A 21442-nucleotide genomic window follows, 5' to 3' on the forward strand; every position below is an offset into this window, starting at 1 on the left:
AAAAACTCACTTAAGTTGCGTAAATTGTACCTTACATGACATTTATTAATCTTACAATTAGACTGGATGTTTGGTCTTGCTATTATTTTATTCTAAGCTATAACTTAGTTATTTAAGATAAACAAAATAAACAATTTCAAGGCTACATCTCAAACTCAAAATGGCAGCTCCATGTAATCGTCTTACAAGAAAATTATATTTGATTGGTGATTCTAACACAGAGGTACATATATAATTTTCGAAAGAAGACTTTTTGTATTGCCAGTTCAATTAATAATTTTCAAAAGTATATCTTTTTAGTTAAAAATGTATATTGTTGTTACAACTTTGAAAATCTTGTCAAGTTTGATTCCAACCTTTACTTTAGGGCTCAGGAAAATGATATATGAAACATTAATCTGCAAGGTCTTAGGTATCAATCAAAAAAAAAAATTCATTCATCAAAATTTGTTATCAATTGCACTTAAATTTGCATTGTTGAACTTTTCTTAAATCTATTCAAGAGACATTTAACAAAAACTATCAAAATCTCTCTAGTTTATGTATTAGTTCTAACTTAACTAAAATTACCTCTCTTCTGGTTTGATCATATAATGCAATTACTGATTTATTTTCATAAAGTGACTAATTTAGTATTGGTAACATATTTTGTGGTGCAAATGAGTAATTGACATATTAGGAATTTATTTGCTTGCTGACAAATAAATGCTGACAATTAAAGCTATTATTTGCTCAAAAGTGGGTTTAAGGGTTTGTTTATGCCCTTCTTTCTACTTATGCTTTGTAATTTGCTGTTTTTCTCTTCAAAAAAAAAAAAAAAGATAACAGATTAACAGCTTATCGGTTATAGATCATTGTGTTTCAATCTGATTTCTTGGTTTCAATCATTTTGTGTTAGTCTATGTTTAAAATTACAATCAAAATTTCTTATGCATGGTTTACCATACATGTATCCATTTTGTAGAATGACTTTGAAATTATGATATTTAATTAAATTTTAAAAATCTGTAATTTAAATTATATTTTTTATTTCTAATCATTGTACTACAAAAAAAGTGCTTCTTATTTTCCAGGAAAAAATACTGTATGTTGTAATTATAATTCATTTCTATCCTTAATAATATGTCAACCTATATAGATAACCTTTATGCATAAATGCTTACTTTTAATTAATGTAAAAAAATTTGGTTCCGCTGATGAAAAATTTACTCTAGAAAAACTCATTAAGGCAATAATTTCAATTCTTTATCAGTTTGTCAAAATGTGATAAACAAGTCAGATTTCATACCCTAAGAGTTCTGGCCCTTTACTCCTCAAATTCCATTAATTTTATTTATTTGAAAGGTTTTTGCTGGCTTTTTTTTTTTTTAATTCTATTTATCAAAAGTGTAACTGTGCAATATAAGCAAAATGCTTTAACAATGCAAAATCCAAGTTCAATAAAGATGAGAAAAAAAAATCTTAAAAAATTAAATGAAAGGTAGTGATTGCATATGTGTGTGTATGTGTATACATTTTCTTTTCATTAGAGTTTATTAATCTAATCATAGATTAGATTTTAATATTTTGGCCTTCACTTGCCTGTAGTTAAGTAATAACGAGTAATAAGTAATAGTAAATAAGTAATAATCTTTGATTTCTTGATCTATAGGGATTAATTTTTTCTGTTATGATTAACAATTTATCTGTTTTGGTAAATTTTATGTAGATACCCATTGTTAAAGCACTAACACAGCAGAATCAAAATAGTGTGATTCTGCTGTAAAAGAGTTTATATTAATACTTTTTGAGTTGGTTTTAGTCTTTTCCTTCTTTTTCAGAAAGCATCATTGAATAATGGTTTTGCAGCAAAACTTACTGAGGAATATACTAGGTAATGATATGATTGGGCATTATTTAATGACAAAGTAAATAAGAAATTAATTAAAGTGATCAATGCTAGATTAACCTGGGCATATGGAAGCAGCTATGTGCTATTTCTGTGCGCAATCACATGAGGAAAAATTCATGCTTATTTAAAGCATCAGATGGGTAAGGAAAAATATTGTTGAAGCAAGTTATGAGGAGGGTTATTAAGTTTTTAAAATTTCTTTGCAGTTGAGGTGATTTAGAAGAAATTGGTGACTTCAGCAATTAAAATTTACTTGGTGCCTAAGAATTTCTCATAAAAGTTTTAACTATAGTTAGCTAAGCACAAATGTTTATAGAATCTTAAGGAAATTAAGGTTCTTTAAATCTTTTTTTACCTTTTACCAACCATTTTTGAAGAGGTTGTATTCTCAATGGCAAAAAAATAGTGTAGTAAATAAAGAACTTGGTATAGACAGAAGATGCTTGTAGCCAATCTAATGGCAATGCTTTTGATATGTTTGGAAGATACAAAAGCTATAAGCTCAATTTAAAGATGAAAATCTCATCATTCACTACATCGCTTATTTGGTTGGAGTTAATGCTGAAGATAAGGCTGCATTAAACTTTTTTAGATTTCTTAAACTTTTTTATAAATTCTTGTTCTGTAACAACCAACAGGTAGCAGAAAATTTGTTTAGATTTACTATATTAACTTATAAAATGTGTCAAATCGATTTAAATAAAAAAAGATTGTTACTAATCTCACGTTATTAAGAAACTTAGATAAATTGTAGTTGTTATGGCTATTAATTATTTCAATTACTTTATAGGAGATTAGATGTTATCAACAGGGGTTTTAGTGGATATACTACAGAAGATATACGTGTTATGATACCAAAGCTTCTAAAAAATGATAATTCTAATAGATGCATTCACACTGCTACAATACTGTTGAGCACTAATGACTCAGTTGACCCAGAGTTAGATAAAAGGGCAGTTGATGTTAATAAGAGCAAGGAAAATTTAGAATTTATCATTAAATCCCTGAGAAATGATGGCATTTCAAATATAATATTGTTAACTCCGCCTCCTATTGATGGAGAAAAGTGGCATAATTTAATGATGGAAACATATAGTAGGTCATGTTTTAAGTGTTTATGTGGTGTTTTGCCTTGAATTTTATAACCTGCTTTTTTTTTCTTTTGTTTGTTGCTTTTTTTAATATTCAAAGTTTAGCAATACAAACTTACTAATTTGCTGAATGGTAAAATCCATAATGATTTGATGGTGATCAAAGTATAATACCAATTATTTAAATATTTCTAAGATTTTAAAAGCTTTTTCATTTACATTGTTAATTTAACTTATCTCGATTTAAAGAGCTCCTTTTTTTAAAGTCTACAAGCTTTTTATACTTAAAGAGAAGGTATTAAGACTAAATTAAGATTACTTGTGGTGGTGTGCATGTTATCATTTAACAGCTGTTGTTGTAATATTCATAAATTTAGAATGTTGGTGTTTTTATGATAGCAAGCACTGACAGCAAGTAAAATGCAAGTTTTTTGTTGAAATTTCTTCTGATCATATGATAAATAAAGCAATTTCTTTTTTGCAAAAATTTTAAAAACCTCTGTTCTGTTTATGTTAAAAACTAAAATTTGGTACCTGTTAAGATTTAAGGGGCAAGAATCTGTTAAAAATATTCAGAATATACCAAGTTGAACAGGTCTTTTGAAATAACGTTTTTTCCAAAATTTTGCTTGATGATACTCTAAGCGAAAAATATTTGCATAGACCATAACATATTAGTCTAATTTTCTTTTTTAAATGTGTCTCATTTTTTCAGTGTAATATCCATCTTTTTATATACATGCTAGCATTATTTATAAAATTAGAATCATTTATATTTTGCTAAATGAAATTGATATTATTGATGTTTTAAATCTGTAATGATATAACACATTGTTGTAATTAAAATTTATAACATCTGGTAAACAGGACACAACAAATATCTTTTGATGGCCATGAGAGTATTTGAGGCCATTAGAACTTATAAGTTTTATTTAGGTATTGTCTTTACTTGCTGACCAAAATGAGTAATAACATCATGCAATAAAGTTATTTTGTTTTTTGGAATGGATGATATATTACATCTTTAGTCAAAATATAGATAAGCATATTCCTCAAATTTACTTAATAAAATTTATCTTAACTACAAGAAACTTTAATCATAGTAGCTTCTTGTGGCTGCAGCAATATCATATTTTAATCTCTCCTTCTGTCATTACTGAGTTAAAAACAAAGTTTTCAAATTTTTTTTTTTATACCTAAGAAATCATCTTTATTATATATTATTAATTTAAATCAATTTAAACTAGTTACATTATTCAAAATTTATGTTAAATTTATTCTAATTTAAATAAATTGCTAAAGCTGCGTATATATAAATTATAATATGTAATAACTTTGTTTTTCAGTAAATATTATTTTTTGCTTAAGGCTTTTCATATATCAATCTTTCTTGTAAATAAATCTTCATAGATATTTGTGATGATAAAATAACCAATGATTTCTTATCCATTCCTGGATTCTCCGAACTGATATCAGTGAAAATAGCTGGAAGTTGCAGGCTGAAATTTTGGAGTTATAATATTTTAATGGGATCTTGTAATCATTCAAATGTTGGGAAACTCTGCCCTGGATGGTTACACATTAAAGTACCCATATAAATTTTAAAAAATAAATTTGGCTTTTTAATATTATTTAAAGTAATTGTTTTAAAATTTAAATGAATGTTAAATAGATTGTAATTTTATTTTCTCTTAGAGCAACCAGGAAGCTTTTCAAATAGTAGAGTAGTAAAATATGTCGAGATGTGTAAACAGTTAGCTAAAGAGCAGCAAATCCATATTGTTGATCTTTATGATTGCATTATACAATTGGAGGTAACAAAACTATTCTTTATTTTTTAATGAATATATTTATAGAGCTTTAAGCGATTGTTTTAAAAAGTCAAAAGAAAATTTTTTTTTTTTTTGCTCTTGTGCTCATGTGATGGTTAATTTCTATTTTGCATTCATCGCCGATCATTTTTTTATCTTTTATTTTGATTCCGCTCCTCAGTTTTTTTCTAAACTGCAAAGTTGATTCTAAATTCATGGTCATGAATTTTTAAAGTTCGAATACACGCTTTTAAAAAATATTTAATCCGCTGTTGGTTGCTAATGTTCCAATACACACAAATTAACTCAAGCAGAAAAGATTTATTTTACAAGAACCACTAAGAAATCACATATTTTTATTTGTTTCTTTTATCTTCAGAATTGGGAGCAGTATTTCTATGACGGACTTCATTTTTCACAGAGCGGAAATATGTTGGTTTTCTACAAGCTAAAAGAAGTTTTGGATTTGCTTTTTGCAGATCTTCTACCTCCATATCCAGATTGGAAGGATATCGATAGATGTAATCTTGAAGTTAGCTTAGGATAAACTGTGCTGTTGTTGAGCACTGTTTCATTAAAACGAAAAGTTTAAAGGAAAGAAATTTATTAAGTTTTTATTTTGTATTGAATTCGTGAAATATTTTTTGTGCGATAATTATTTAGGTCAAAAGTAAAGCTATTGAATTACTGTTTTGTGATACGAAATTCCTGAGTTTTATGTTTTCTTATTACACAAACCCATCTCATATCCAGCAAGCGAGCTGGCATTTTTCCCCCTCTTCTAGTAAATGGCTATATCAATTAGTTGATTTAATCGAGCTAGACCGGTATGCAAGACAAATATCAGAGAATGCGTAGGCGCGATAAAGTGAGCTCTAGCCAAATTTAAATTGATATGAAACCTCATGTTATCAGAATGGATCGTAACCTTTGCCGTTGCTTCGATGTCGTTTAAATTTTATTTCTAACTGTTCTATGGAGATGTGTAAGAGAGTTTTTTGCAAATGCAGTTTTATTTATAGTACAGTCTAAGGGTCTGCGTTTGCTACGTTTTTTATTTCGAACGGTTCCGATCATATTTTTCGTTTCAGAAATTTCATTCCAAACGATCGCGAACGAACACTTGACGTCAAAAATATTTTTCCAGCGATTCCTACCGCGAGCGAGCTTTGACGGATTTTTAACAAAATTTCAAATAATTTCGAACTTTAATGAGCAGTGACGGTCTAAATTTTATTTAACTAGAATATATGATGTTTCAAATGAAACTTATTTACTTTTAATCAAATTAGTATTCTTAAATTTAAATTAGAAAGCTTCGTATCATCAAGATTTAATTCAGTAGAAAGTTTCTCATAAGAATTTACTTGAATGGCAGCGACGTGAAGTGTTTTTGAATTTCAAAAAAAATTGGCGTAGAGCCGAGCCAGTTGAGCTTAACTTTTCGTGTTTTTAAAAGTAGTTAAGATCCAAAAGGTAATGTTCTATTCGGAAAAAATCGTAAGAACTCATTGTATAGCAGTTTAAATTATTAAACTGCTAACTTTGTTCGAATTACTAGTTTTTACTAGTTATTAGAACAAAGTTAGCAATAATTAAATAATGGAAGCAATAGTTTTACTAGTAATTAGAACTAATTACTTCTAGAAAGTCTACAATCATGATTAAAGGTACTTGGAGTCTTAGTAATTACTGATTAACACTCGTGGTTCTGAAAAAGTTTTATTGAAATCATGTTTGAGAAAAAAATAAAAACAAGTTATGAAAGATTCTCAAGAATAAACGCAAAAAAATTCCACTATTGCTTGCTAAACCTCGCTAAAACTTTGGAAATTCAAATAAGTTTGTCAAGTTTGTTAAAGTTCTTTAACGATGCTGGTTTGCTAAAACTCGAATTATAACTAACATAACAAATTTTTGTTCGTACGATTCGAACGATAGCGATCACAGGCCAAAACTTAGCGAACACATTTCAAACGATTTTATCGTAATTGTTCGTTTGCTATTCTCGTTAAATTTGTGGTCGTTTGAAGAAAACGCATACCCTTAGTATAGTCCTTAACATAACAGTATAAAGTTTAGACCGAAATCCTTTAATTTCGGAAATGATACATACATAATCGCCTCAAGAATGGGATTAACAAGAAGTTCGAGAAAAAAAGACTTCCCAAAAAATTTAAAAAAAAAAAAGTTATTAAGTTGAAATGTAAATGTAGTAAAAGTTTATCTATCCAATTTAAAATCGCAAATTTTTTTGTGAACAAATATGTGATTATGTAATAAATTTATATACTTAACCCATCTTTCTTTTTTGTTGGGAAAATTCGTTTCCAACATTCAGCCCATGGCACATCTTTTTCATTGTGATTGTCGGCATCATTATCATCCATCCGATTTCTTCAGCGTCACTGAAAATTAAATAGTATTTCCTTAACTTTACCGTGGATAATGACTTTACATTTGGGTGATCCTGCCGCACCACAATTTTTAAATTTTCGAGTAAAAAAGACTATTTTTTGTGGAGGAGGTTTCTAATATATCTTTTTACTTTATTCAGATTTAAAGTTTAAATCAGAAGCTTTTTGGTATAAAGAGAGTTGAATAAACCAGTTTAAGAATCAGGTGTGTTATTTAGGGAGGAAAGTAGGGTACATTTTTTCAGTTAGTCTCTTTGTTTTTGGTAAATGCTGTCTAATAGCAAAATGGTAGACTAATTTGATATATTTTGGAACCCATTCTGAAAAGTAATTATGATAAATTGGGATTAAAATATATTTAAATGCTTATTAAGTCAAAAATTTTAACATTAAATTTTAAAAATAAAATAAAGCTCAAATATTAGCAAAAAATTTAATATTATGTTAAAATTTAAATGTGTAACAACATAAAAGAGTAACTCTATTAAATGAAAAGTAGAAAAAAATAAACAGTCCAATCAGAATTTAATGTACAAACTGATTGGTCCTAAGTGCCTTTCTTCTTTGATTGGGCAACATATTTCTGTTGTTTTCTACAACTTGTATAATGTTCTGGAATTTATTTTCTTTCTTAGTAGTTCCTGTAAAATCACTACAAAGCTTTACTACACGTTCAGCAGAATCGTTTACAACAGATAAACTAGAAACCACATTTTCGGAAGCTAAAAAATCTTCATTTTTATACCATTCTGTAAACGGTTCCCTGAGAAAACTACTATTTATATTTGATATGATGAAAAATACTGGGGAGTCTTCAGCAATAAAATTAGTTAAATCATTCTCAGCCTTTTTAGGAACCATTGAAAATATAGGTTTACCAAACCCTGACCCTTTTCTTTTTGAAGTTATATCATTCAATGTTACATAATTTTTTAGTGATAGTATTTTATTTGCAATCTTTTGCCTCTGCTTGTCCTCTAAGTTATTATTAAATAGAGACAGTGGAGCTAACTCCTCAGTGAGATACCACATGTGATTGCTGAAAGCTTTCAGAGCAGCACTAGCAATAGTGAAATCAATAACTTTATACTCTGATAATGAATTAATAAGGTAGCCAAATGCCTCGTTTTGATTAGAATTAGTTTAATAAATTAAATTTAATAATAAATTTTTGATTAGAATAAATTAGAAGATCTGTAAAGAATGAGGTATAAATTAGAGAAAAAAGATATATATATATATATATATATATATGCTTTACTTTATAGTATATATAATATCATTTATACCAATTATCAAAGATTTATGGAAGATAGGGGCCTCAAGAAAGATGCAAAAAATTTCAATATTGCCATAACAGAAAAAAATTAAACAATTACACATTTTTTAACTATGTAGCTTTGTTAAGAGAGTGTTCAATTAAATTCAGTGGCTTTTTTTACTGGTCATAAGATTTTCTTGAAGCCGTTGATGCTCTTTTACTGGTCATAAGATTTTCTTGAAGCCGTTGATGTTCTTTTTCTATAAAAGAATCATAATTTCTACCACATTGTTTTTGTTTTTTCTTCACTTTTGAAATACCATCTGTTGGATTATGACTGAACGCCTCTGAGTCAGAATCCGTGCTAGAAAGCAATAATAATTACCTCTGGATAATCTTAGACGAACAAGAATAGAGCTTCGGCTCGTGTGTCTCAATGTACCGAATCGAAGAAAAACCGACGAGGTGCTACAACTATCAAAATCTAAAATTTCCAGAGATAAATCCTATGCAGATAACTTAAACAAGAACGTGGTATTGTAAAAAGTAGAGTAGCCTTTGTACTACGATCTTCTGAGATTAAGCCTCTGTTCAACCGATTTGTCATTCGTGACAAGTCTTTCTTTTTTTGTGCATTTCCACTTGTGGAGCTCTTTTCGTCAGAGCTGTTGCAAGACTTTATAATTTATCTGTGATTTATTTTGCAATGTCCAGTTGTGTTGGGTTTCAATATGTCAAAAATAAGGTCCATTGAATAATCTAAAACTCCAATTTACATTCTTGTAGTTTCATACTGATAATTATAAGTTTTTCCTCCTGATTATCAACAAATTTTGAAAAATTGTGAGAATCATGAAATTTCAATTGAAATCTGCTACCACTAATTATTGTCCATTTTTCTTAAAATTTCAGATTTTTACTGTTTATCATAAACCTCATCCACAAAAAAAAGTCAGGCTTAATCAGAGCACATAAGGGCGGCAGGATCACCCTACTTTGTATGGCTATTTAATATTGTTTTGTTTCTTGGATTTTGATTTTAGTTTTTACTTTGTTTCTTCATGGAGGCTCTTTTGTTAATACCAGGAAGATCCTGTTACAAAATGAAGTTCGGAAAGACGCAAAAGTTCGGTTGAAGGAACTTAATTTCTTTTAGACTGATTACTTTTTATAGTTTATCATCATTAACTTTATTATTGGTATTATCATTACAAGCTGCTCAAACTCCTCTAGTACTATGACAAGAAAACGAATCTCTTGAAATACTTTAAAACTAAATGGATAAGTAGCATTTCTTGAAATCATTTGTGGTAGTTTAAAGTGTTGTAGCATAAAAATTGACATAGCAACCAATGAGGAATCCAGGAGATCTTTCACGATTTTTAGGGACTATTCACAGATTTTTGGAACTATTAGACAGCTACCTCTCGTAAATTATAATGGTTGTATCACCCTATAAAGCGAATTTTTTACAAATAGCCATTTTCATCTACCATATCTGGTGCACAAGCGCATAGCTTGTTTCACATAATAAGAACTCAATAACCTGCAGCAGGCAAAGGTAGCCTTTATCTGCTGCAGGTTATACCTTGGTGTTAACCACAATTATTCTAGTTTTCAAGTTTGAACTTTAACAAAGAAAACACAAAAAAGATGTTTTAATTACCTAACCAACTTGATCAACTTGGGTCTTTCCTTCCAATAAACTGTTATGAGGAATGCTACCCGGACGAAAGATTCTTCGCCTACTTCCTAAAGCGGAGGTAAACTCTTGAACGAAGTTCTGCAGGATCATTTCTAAACCAAGTAAGCGTGAATATCGACATAGCAACTAACTTTAGGACAATAAATCATTGTAGTTAAATTTTAACTGCCCAATTGAAGTTTATTATTCCTTACGTGTGTTAAAACGCTTTAATTATAAGTACTTCCGTTTAAATCAACTATCTGCGATTAAAAAGTAATTTGCAAGGTTATAATTATTTTGTTCCATCTCCAAAAATTAAGTTCGACCAATTTTTGTTGTTTTCAGAGTTTTAGTATTCTATTTCTATTACCAAATCAGTTTTAAAAAAATTGATTAAAGGATACCAGATCTTTTATCTTATTCTTTCTTCTTAATTTTGCTTATTAATAAGAATGAAAATGTGCTATATCCGTTTTATTTAATTGAAACTCATTAAAGTTCTGTGGCGGCTTTATTAACAAGTCGAAGTAGAAACACTATAACAAAATGTTTCTAAACATTTTTTTTTTTATAGAAAGTACATCAAAGTATACCTCAGGTTGTTTATTAGCTAGAATGAAATTGGTTAAATGGTATGCTAGCTATACATAGGCGAAATTTATACTTATAATATTTTATCACGGATTATTACGATGGTGAATAGATACTCTCGCCCTCAAAACAGAAAATTTACCAGCTTGTCGTCTTCCCCAACAGGGTGGCCGAACTAGCAAACGTAAGTCAGCGCCTAAAACTTCAATATAGAATGTGAGAAAGCAAATGCGACAGTCAGGTCAACCATATAAAAATATAAAAAGATTAAATATTCCATCTGAGAGTGTAACCACAAAAAAAAATTGTTTTAATTCTTGTAACAAGATGAAGCTACTGGAGAATTAGGAAAACACACTAAGAAGGTAGTTGATCAAGTATCAAAACAAAGCGTTAAAGATCATTAAAAAAAGAAGCGTTAAAGATTAATAAGTTTCCACATGAGCAGTTGCACTCAACGAATAGGGAAACATCAACTATTTCGAAGAAAAGAAAACTGCTCCAGTTAAAAAGTATATCTATTGATTTATATTTGAACATGAGTTTAACATCGAATTCCAAATGCTAAAACCTGATCAATGTGATACATGTTATGAGTACCGGTGTAGCGTTTTTAATTTACTGCCATTAAAATTTTACTGCGCAGCAAAATTCCAACGTTGAAATTTTACTGCGCAGTAAAATTTCAACGTTGGAATTTTACTGCTATCGTTATTTTTTTACTGACTTTTTTAATATACAGTTTCTGGCGTTTATTTTTTTGGCGTTTTCAAGATGTACAAAAATATTAACTTTCATGATATCAGGAAATACTTGAATGACAAAAAGTTTCCTGAAGGTGTAAATGAGAGAGGAAAAAAGGCAAACTTTAAAAGGCAATGTAAAAACTTTGCAATTATAGACAACAAATTGATGTATTGCAAAAAAAATATTGGCATGGTAAGAAAAACTTTTTAACTAATTCAAAATTTCAAAAAGTATTTTAACATTTAAAACATTTTTTAGTTCTAATTATCGTTTTTATTTAAATGTCTAAAAACAAACTTTTGTTTCTTGAAGGTGATTGTGGTAATAGATCGAGAAGAGCAATTAAACATAGTTAAAGAAGTTCATGAGGGTCTTGGAACTTCAGAGAAAGCTGTTGCATTAGCCGGTCACCTTGGTATTAATGCTGTTAGAAAGCAAATATCTTCAAGATTTTTTTGGCATTCAATAGTGGAGGATATCACAAAGCATATAAATCAATGTGAGCGATGCCAGAAAACCTCCAACAGAAATCTTAAAGTCTCTCCTGCTTTAAAACTTGTTAAAGTGGAACAACAAGTAATGAAGCAAGTTGGTGTGGATTTAATTCAGTTACCTGAATCGAATGGATTCAAATTTGTGATTGTTCTTATTGATTATTTTTCTAAATGGACTGAAGCCGAACCTCTAAGAAACAAAACAGCAGTATCAGTAGCATCCTTTCTCTATAAGGTTATATGCAGACATGGTTGTTTTAAAATACAAATCAATGACCAAGGTCGGGAGTTTGTAAACTCTGTATCCATTGCATTACATGACATGACAGGTACTCAGCAGCATGTTACCTCGGCTTACCATCCACAAGCCAATGGCCTTGTAGAGAGACAGAACCAAACAATTAAGAAAGCAATCATTAAGGTCTTAAATGAAAATGTTCAAAATTGGGTGTCAGTTTTAGATGGAATCCTTTTTGCTCTACGTGTTAAAGTACATGATTCAATGGGGTACTCACCATTTTTCCTTATGTATAACCGACAACCCTGCCTTCCAATCGATGTAAAATACATAGATAGACTCAATGATGATGAATATAATCCTGTATATGATAAAGAGGTTTTACAAAAAGCTTTAGAAATGAAAAGAGGAATTGAAGAAAAAGCCATGAAAAATATTGTTTGTTCACAAAAGAAACAAAAAATTGACTATGACAGAAAGCATGCAACAGCATCAAAGTATTGTGTTGGTCAGAAAGTACTTTTAAGAAATCTTAAAAGAGATGATAGGAAAGGTGCAAAAATGACTTTCTCGTGGCTGGGTCCATATGAGATTCTTGATATTTTATCAAATTCTACATGCTTATTAAGGAACAGTAAAGGGGATAACACATTGCAAAAAAAATATTCTCTACATCATCTTAAACCATTTATTGAAAAGGAAAGTAATTCAAAAATTTCTGAATTATCTTCAGAATGTGGTGATAAAGATGAATTTCAACGCCACCTCAACCTAATGAAACATCCCTCCAAAGATATTCGCCAGAAAATTGCTGAAAAACTTGCTCTCAAAATACTTGTTATGCCAGATCTCATTGATGGAAAAGAAAATGATGTACCTTTGAAAATGCATGCATGCAAAGCTGATAGAAATTGTTTTTTTCGAGCAATTTCGTTTTTGCTGTCAGGTTCTGAATGTCAACATGTATGTGTTCGCGATCTGGTTGTGAAACACATGACAACAGAACCCTGCTCCAGTCTCTTATCAGGATATTTAGGTGATGACGTGGAAAGTTATCTCGCCAAAAGTGACATGGCCGCAGATGGTATATGGGCTACAGATGTAGAGATTCTTGGTACTGCAAATCTTATTGGAATCGATATAGCGGTGTGGTCATTCACAGGACAAAAACTAACATGGCTAAAATATCCAGCTTCCACTAAACTTGATCAACTAACATCTCATACTATTCTTTTAGAAAATAAAAACAATAATCATTTTAATGTTGTTTTGTCACTAAAGACTTTAAAGTGAGAAAAATTTATACTGAAATAAAATGTTGTTGATTCCACTTGTTTTTCATGTTATTTTAGAAGTATATACAGTCCTATTGGAAGTATATCTGAACCCATTCGTCTGATATATACGTCAATAATTTATGGCCTTCAGTTATTGGTAAACTTATTTGATATATGTTCCTAAATGTAAAATCTTCTAATGCTAAGAATAAGGGAAAATGCATAACTTTACATAAAAAAGTGAATCAAAATCTAGCCTGGAAAGTAAACTATCATTTAATGTATGCATTAAATAATAAAAGTTTCATAGGACGAAAAATTGAAGTACCTTTAGTTTTATAAAACATGTATATTTTTACCCGCCCCTCCCACCAACTTTAACATCTCTTCTTTTCTTGATGACAGTAAAAAAATAACGAGCGCAGTAAAATTTTAACATTATAATTTTACTGCGCAGTAAAATTTTAACGTTAAAATTTTACTGCGTAGTAAAATTTTAACGTTATAATTTTACTGCGCAGTAAAATTTTAACGAAGTAAAATATTAACATGACACCGGGACACAGGACATCCTACTGAGGGATACGCCTAAAAGACTTAAGGAGAATAACGTGGTTATTGCATTGGTTGTTGACCTTAAACAAGTAAAATTTACTAAAATTGTCCTTGGGATCATTTTTTTACAAGCGTAAATTTTAAGTGTATAATTTAACTGGTTGTTGCTTCCTAAATAAAAGGGGTTGTTATATGATTTGCCACGTAGGCATTTCTAGTTATGCAGAAATTGACCTTCCAAATGGTCATACATACTTGCTAGAGAAAATTACTGCTGACTAACCAGATGTTAATAAACTTACACTATGGTTTGATTCCTGTGTGCCTCAAAGCCGTAGAAGCCACATGCCCAGCTTCTTACATGAGTTTTTGATACGTTTCCCAAAAATCAGAATAATTTAGCAAAAGTTTTGCGAACCAGGACATTCTAGTATTTAACAATATTCATTGTCAAATTGACCAAGTAATTGATAACTTTCAAAGTCAAATTGACCAAGGACCTGGCCCTCTTGAAATATTTCTCTCGGTTTACTTAGATTAATTTCTGTTATTCGAATGAGAACTCTTTTTTCTGTCTACTAAATGAAAAGATTGAATTTCAAGAAATTTTTAGTGATTGCATACTATTTTATTGTAAACTTGTCCCCTTTACTCAGGCTTAGGATCTGGTATACAGCGCTGAATTTTTACGTAATAAATGCTACAGAAAGTTATTTACTGGTGTTTGTTCAGAAGCACGGGTAATCCTAACAATTCACGATATTCTGTGGTGGTAAGACCTCTGTGGTGGTAAGACCTCTGGTATATATAACAAACGCTTCTGTGATAAATGATAAATTCAAGAACTCTCGAAAGTTGTTCATGTATATGCCTGCTGTAGACAGCAATTTATAAAAGCATTTTGAAATAATTTATATTTACGTTACAATATTTATGTTTATATAGAGAGTTGTTTAATAGGCTGCATATTGAAGTTTTTTGGTTTTTTATTGGATGAGCACAACGTGGTTGTTTTGCTAAATATTTGAACTCTGATTTCACTGTACGATGTTCTACAGAGTTTATGTCCTTGGAATTTATTTTGAACTTCATTTTGAAATTTATTTACAAAAACTTTATTTACTTATTTTGAACTGAGATTTATTTTGCTCTTGGTTCTTGGCACATGTTTAAGATAATCTATGTTTTATCTTCTCTGTTGACTTTTTCAGATTTGTTGATAGAAAATTGCATTTCTATAGCATTTTTTACCATTGTAAAGTAAGATTTAAATAAAATACAATGCTCATCTTCAACATTCTTTTATTAGCAAGTGAAAAAAATAATCTTTTGATAAGAGTCGAAAGACGGATCGTTGTTTAGAAAAGATGTTATCGATTTACAAAAAGAAGATAATACTTTTATAACTGCCATTAACATTGAGCAAAGCATTTACTAAAAGTATGACTTTAGCAATTTGTAACTGTATACAAGTTCGTGAAACAAATTCTTTAAACTCTAGAATATCGTTAGGGACGTTTTCACAGGCTTCAAAACAAAACAAATTACATTTATTAGAGTTTATATATTTAAAAGTTAAGTAAAAAAACAGCTGTGATGGCCGAGTGGTTAAGGCGTTTGACTAGAAATCAAATGGGATCTTCCCGCGTAGGTTCGAATCCTACTCATAGCGCATCTTTTATGCATTTTTTAAAACCTAAAAAGAAAATCAAAACGTATCTTTTACGCATTTTCTGAAACTTAAAAGAAAATCACAATATTGACAAAACTAACTAGAAAACACCAGCCTGAGTCGGTTGATTGACGCAATTTTTCCAGCATAGGCACCTATTCAAGTCCGGCCTTAAGTGAAGGCTTTTAAACGTGAAAAAATAAAACCGGTGACACGCGAATAGGAAAAACTAAAGTACTGAATAGCAATGCCTGCATCAGTTTCAAATAACATTTTTTGGCATTTTTCTAGAAAATTGCGAATTAAATACATATGTATTAACACAAATTGAGTGACCACTGTAACATTCATTGTTTTAAACACATTAGTAATTATTTTAAATTTAAAATAAATAATTTTGTTTAACACTTATATATATATATATATATAAAAAAAAAAAACAAAAAAAAATTACACCTATCAATATGTAAGGCTTTATTTTTGCAACAAATAAAGTTTTCTTTACAGCTATCCGATAGATAAGGCCCAGCAAACATTTAGTCTAAAAAAGACGTCTTAAATACGTCTTTTAGACGTATTAGACGTTTTTTATACATCTAAAAGACGTCTTTTTTAGACTCGATGTTTGCTGAGGGCCTTCTTTGTAGCGTTTGATTTTAACACCAAATAAATCTTTTCAAGTTTCAGCTAAGGACAAATTTTCGGTGCGCGTATGGCAGGAACAAGCATAAAAACTCAAATTTTATCGACGACGTGCCACTCATACATACATACATACATATATACATACATACATACATACATACATACATACATACATACATACATACATACATACATACATACATACATACATACATACATACATACATACATACATACATACATACATACATACATACATACATACATACATACATACATACATACATACATACATACATACATACATACATACATACATACATACATACATACATACATACATACATACATACATACATACATACATACATACATACATACATACATACATAAATACAATGCAGTGTGGATTGGGGCATTGTTACCCTGGAATATTGCGTTGCATTCCGGGAACAGTTCTAAGATCATTGGATGGATTTGATCCAATAAAATAGTCAAATAGTCATGAATATTGATTCTACCATGAAGGGAAACTATTGGGCCGACTGATTTCCACGAAATCAGTCGACAGATCATCACAGATCCTCCTCAGTGTTTCACAGTAGGAAGAAGGCATTTAGATTAATATGCTTCATTAAGCTGCCTCCAGACGTAAACTTGACAAGTGTTCGTAAATAATCTTAATAATTATTCATCTGAGAATATCACATTCTTCCATTGCTCATAGACCAGTTCTAGTGATTTTCATACCTTTCTAAATGTTTTCTATCAGAAAGCTTTTTTTCCTTCCGGAAATGCTGTCATTACTTTCGAAACTGTACCTCTTTTATTATTTAGCATCTGGGCTATTTAAGCTGTAAAAACCACTTTATATTTTGCCATTTTATAACTAAAATATTTTTTTAAGAAATCCGCTAACACATTTATTACGCAATTTTCTAGAAAAATGCCAAAAAATGTTATTTGAAACTGATGCAGGCATTGCTATTCAGTACTTTAGTTTTTCCTATTCGCGTGTCACCGGTTTTATTTTTTCACGTTTAAAAGCCTTCACTTAAGGCCGGACTTGAATAGGTGCCTATGCTGGAAAAATTGCGTCAATCAACCGACTCAGGCTGGTGTTTTCTAGTTAGTTTTGTCAATATTGTGATTTTCTTTTAAGTTTCAGAAAATGCGTAAAAGATACGTTTTGATTTTCTTTTTAGGTTTTAAAAAATGCATAAAAGATGCGCTATGAGTAGGATTCGAACCTACGCGGGAAGATCCCATTTGATTTCTAGTCAAACGCCTTAACCACTCGGCCATCACAGCTGTTTTTTTACTTAACTTTTAAATATATAAACTCTAATAAATGTAATTTGTTTTGTTTTGAAGCCTGTGAAAACGTCCCTAACGATATTCTAGAGTTTAAAGAATTTGTTTCACGAACTTGTATACAGTTACAAATTGCTAAAGTCATACTTTTAGTAAATGCTTTGCTCAATGTTAATGGCAGTTATAAAAGTATTATCTTCTTTTTGTAAATCGATAACATCTTTTCTAAACAACGATCCGTCTTTCGACTCTTATCAAAAGATTATTTTTTTCACTTGCTAATAAAAGAATGTTGAAGATGAGCATGCCTTTATTAGCAAGTGATAAGTTTATTACGAGTTATCATCTTCAACGCTCATAGCTTCGTTAATTTATTCCAGATTTTTACAACCTTCATCAAGACCAGCAGTGCAAAGGTCCTGCTTTCCTGAATCACTACGCGTTTCATTTATTACACCAAGGAGATTTTTCTATCTTAGCTCCTTCGTTTTTCTATTACTCCGTTAGAAGCTTTATTGCATAGCACTCTATTAAACATTAGACGTTCTTAGAGGTGCGGTGGACGTCCAATGTTTACTAGGACGATTTGATTTGAAATGTTTCAAAAGGTGTAAATTACACGTCGGTCAAAAAGTCTCATTATTAGCTTCTAAAAAATGATCTTTTATTTGCAAATTCGACTTAGTTCATCAGCATGAAGTTTCCTTGAAGAATTTTTCATTATTTTGTTATAAATTCGTTTTTCATTAAAAAGTTTTTCTATCATTTTGATGCTTTTTGTACAAAAGATATGTTGAAACATCCGAAAATGACTCCATCATCTGTGCGAATTCTCTTTTTCTGAGAAATTCTTTTTAGACTTGCAAACAGGTAATATTCGGTAAGGGCCAGATATGGTAAGTAAAGTGAGTGGGGAAGTCCAATTGGAAGTCCAATTAATTCAGCTTTATTATCGTAAATTAATCAAGAGTTAAAGAGAACTTACTTCTTCGTCAATTTGGTCCAATAACGCTGGGTAATAACGCTGGGTAATATACGCTATTGGTGGTTTTTCCTTTTTCTAGATTATTGATTAGGCCCCGCGCATCCCAACAATCACAAAGATTTTTTTGATTAGTGCAAGTATGTAGTCTGATAATCGCGGTTATCGTGTTACATATTTATATTTTCTTAATGTTTTAATTCGAGCAATTAGTTAAAGCCTGAGGGGGTTAGATAGGAAAGAATTGGTCTAATTTCTGTTTTTAATAATGCTAAAAATGTTGTTTTCATAAACAAAAAAAAACATTTAAAAACAATTTTTATTCCGAGTTTTAACTGAAGTTTTTATATTCACAAATTAATCAATCAATTCCATTAAAATTCTGTTTTATACTTTTCTGACACTTCAGAAACGGAAGAGGAGGGCGCAAGAGAAAATTATGCAGAACTTCCGTATTTGTAGAAGCAGATAGAGGCTTTACATCTTTAGGTATTGAATGTAAAAGTGAATTTTTTAAACTAAACTAAAAAATTTTAATTATAGTGCTTTTACTTTAGTTTATCGTCAAACTATTAAAAAATAAATACATAAAATTACATTTAAGTTAAATTTAATAAATATTAGTTAATAGTAAATTTTTAATAAATTAATAAGTGAAATATGCGTCGGTGGTGTAACGGTTAGCATTGTTGCCTTCCAAGCAATAGATCCGGGTTCGATTCCCGGCTGACGCAGAGTTTTATTCCTTTTCTATAATGCTTTTCTTTACTAGACTGCATTTCTATTGCTATGATAAATGCGATGAAATAATGAAAAAAAAAAAAAGTTCATGTTGAAGCCAAGGACCCTGAAGCTTAGTTTAAATTTAGAGTGGAAGGGCTAACTTTTTAAACAAATTATTCAGATGGAATTAAAATGAAAACCGGAAAAGCTGATTTTCCATTTTTCTTTATTGACTAAATTGAATTGGCTTTATTGGCTTAAAGTGGTTAGCGAGTGAGAAAAAGTGGTTAGCGAGTGAGAAAAAGCGGTTAGCGAGTGAGAAAAAGAAAAGCAAACTAAATAGTGAAAGTTATGAAAACATTTCAAAATGTTGTTGTAGAAATTAGTAAAGAAAAAAACAATTTTTCGAGTAATGAATCAAATGACGAAACAGATTTTCGAGAAAACTGGTCAAAGTTACAATGAAAGGAAAAGTTATAGACATTTGAGTAGTTGACTTTTTTTTTTTTTGACTATTTTTAAATTTTGAAAACTGCAACTGAGTTGCTTGTAAGTCTCTAAACTGATTAGGCTCAGAAAAGACTCAGAAGTTAAAATTATTTTGAATCATTGGACAGTTGATAATTTTAAAGAGTGCAGCAAAATAAAATAAAAGAAGCAGCAATATCCGCATGAAAGAAGCTTTCGTCTCATAAGTTATCAGCTGCGCATATAAAAGCTTACAAAAAAAGTTTTTTTAAAAAGAACGCCATAGAGAGGTTTAGTTTGCAAATGCAGATCAATCAATATAAATTAACGTACCATATATTAAGGACTGCATACCACGTAGCAAAAACAAATTGTCCATTTTTTGATTTAAAAGAACTAATATCTTTGCAAGTAGAAAATGGTTTAAGCCCACTGATATGATCAAAATATGACTGGATAGCGTATACGGGAAATTTTTTGAAGCCAGTTTTGGCCTCCCAAGATGGTGGCGGAATTAATGAATGGTGATATGAAAATTAAGAAATTGATGACAATCATGTTTTATATCTTAAGCTCAAATATTGATGAGTACATAAGCTTCTAATAAAAATTTAGTTTTTTTGTTTAACATAAGATTTCATAAAAGTAACGAAATATTAAATAGTTACATAAATTTCAAACATAAATATTTTTTTATTTAAGAAAACATGTTCTTACAATAAGTTGTTCTATAGTAAATTTCTGTTTTTCGATTTTTAAAATAAATAAAATAAAATAAAAGTTCTCAGTAAAACTAAGTACAAATTTAAATTTTAATTTGCTTAAATTTAGTTTGTTTAATAATAGTGAAGAAAAAGTATTTGTTTGCATGTGCAGAAATCTCAAATTTCAAATAGTTAGCATTTGTTATATAATTTATGTACTTTTTAGCTCTTAACTACCCAATGCTGTGTGCTAGAAGGTTAATAACATAACTGCATGGTAGGCAGCTGATTTTATTTTTAAGATAAAATGTTTTTTAGGCATTAGTTTTTCAGATAGGCCCTACAAAATTATAAATACTGCATGAACTATTAGCTAAGCGCTGTGATTACTCACAACTCAGAGTTTCCTTCTAGAGTTATTATATATATATATATATATATATATATATATATATATATATATATATATATATATATATATATATATATATATATATATATATATATATATGTCATAAAAATATATTTCAATGGTTTTTGAATAGGATAAGTTTTGTTGATTGCTCCCTAAGCTTTTTTCCAGTTATCTTGGCAGTTTACTCTTTACCCAGCTGATAAAGACGTATTTTTGCATTTTTTTCTTAAATAAGTTTAATCAGTGCAAATAAATGGTTATCAGTTATAGCTGAGTCAAACATATGAGAAGTTTGTTCATTAAATATTTTAGAGTAATCAACTGATCTCAAAACAGCACTAGAAATGGCATTTTGAATTCCTATTTCATTTGGAAGGTGGCCATTTATTGAGGAAAGCAACCTTTGGAAACTTCTGTCAGTTTCTTCGCATATGATAAAAACACTTTTGGTTGGTTTAA

General features: G+C 29.7%; 1 protein-coding gene and 3 non-coding genes across 5 annotated transcripts; 3 read left to right on the forward strand and 1 right to left on the reverse strand.

Moving 5' to 3' along the window:
* The first annotated feature begins 8 nt into the window (after positions 1–8).
* LOC145191196 (isoamyl acetate-hydrolyzing esterase 1 homolog) lies at positions 9–6056 on the forward strand. 2 transcript variants are annotated; one of them, XR_016444906.1, is made up of 6 exons: positions 98–223; positions 1821–1873; positions 2682–2986; positions 4393–4568; positions 4678–4796; positions 5173–6056. XR_016444906.1 is itself a non-coding variant. In XM_090066514.1 (5 exons), exons 1-5 carry the CDS (start codon positions 161–163, stop codon positions 5338–5340), a joined length of 708 nt encoding a protein of 235 aa, XP_089922640.1. In that variant the 5' UTR covers positions 9–160; the 3' UTR covers positions 5341–6056. The 2 variants fall into 2 exon arrangements, 1 of the variants encoding a protein (XP_089922640.1); XM_090066514.1 differs by lacking the exon at positions 4393–4568 and having other exon boundaries at positions 9–223.
* A 9594-nt stretch (positions 6057–15650) lies between these two features.
* Trnas-aga (transfer RNA serine (anticodon AGA)) lies at positions 15651–15732 on the forward strand. Its single transcript has one exon. It is a non-coding gene; the product is annotated as a tRNA-Ser (tRNA).
* A 1874-nt stretch (positions 15733–17606) lies between these two features.
* Positions 17607–17688, reverse strand: Trnas-aga (transfer RNA serine (anticodon AGA)). Its single transcript has one exon. It is a non-coding gene; the product is annotated as a tRNA-Ser (tRNA).
* A 1647-nt stretch (positions 17689–19335) lies between these two features.
* Trnag-ucc (transfer RNA glycine (anticodon UCC)) lies at positions 19336–19407 on the forward strand. Its single transcript has one exon. It is a non-coding gene; the product is annotated as a tRNA-Gly (tRNA).
* Positions 19408–21442: the final 2035 nt, after the last annotated feature.

Source organism: Hydra viridissima, unplaced genomic scaffold (assembly GCF_058129835.1).
Source record: "Hydra viridissima isolate aposymbiotic clone 2 unplaced genomic scaffold, HvirCarnegie_v1 scaffold_11, whole genome shotgun sequence".
In the NCBI taxonomy this organism is placed as follows: domain Eukaryota; kingdom Metazoa; phylum Cnidaria; class Hydrozoa; order Anthoathecata; family Hydridae; genus Hydra; species Hydra viridissima.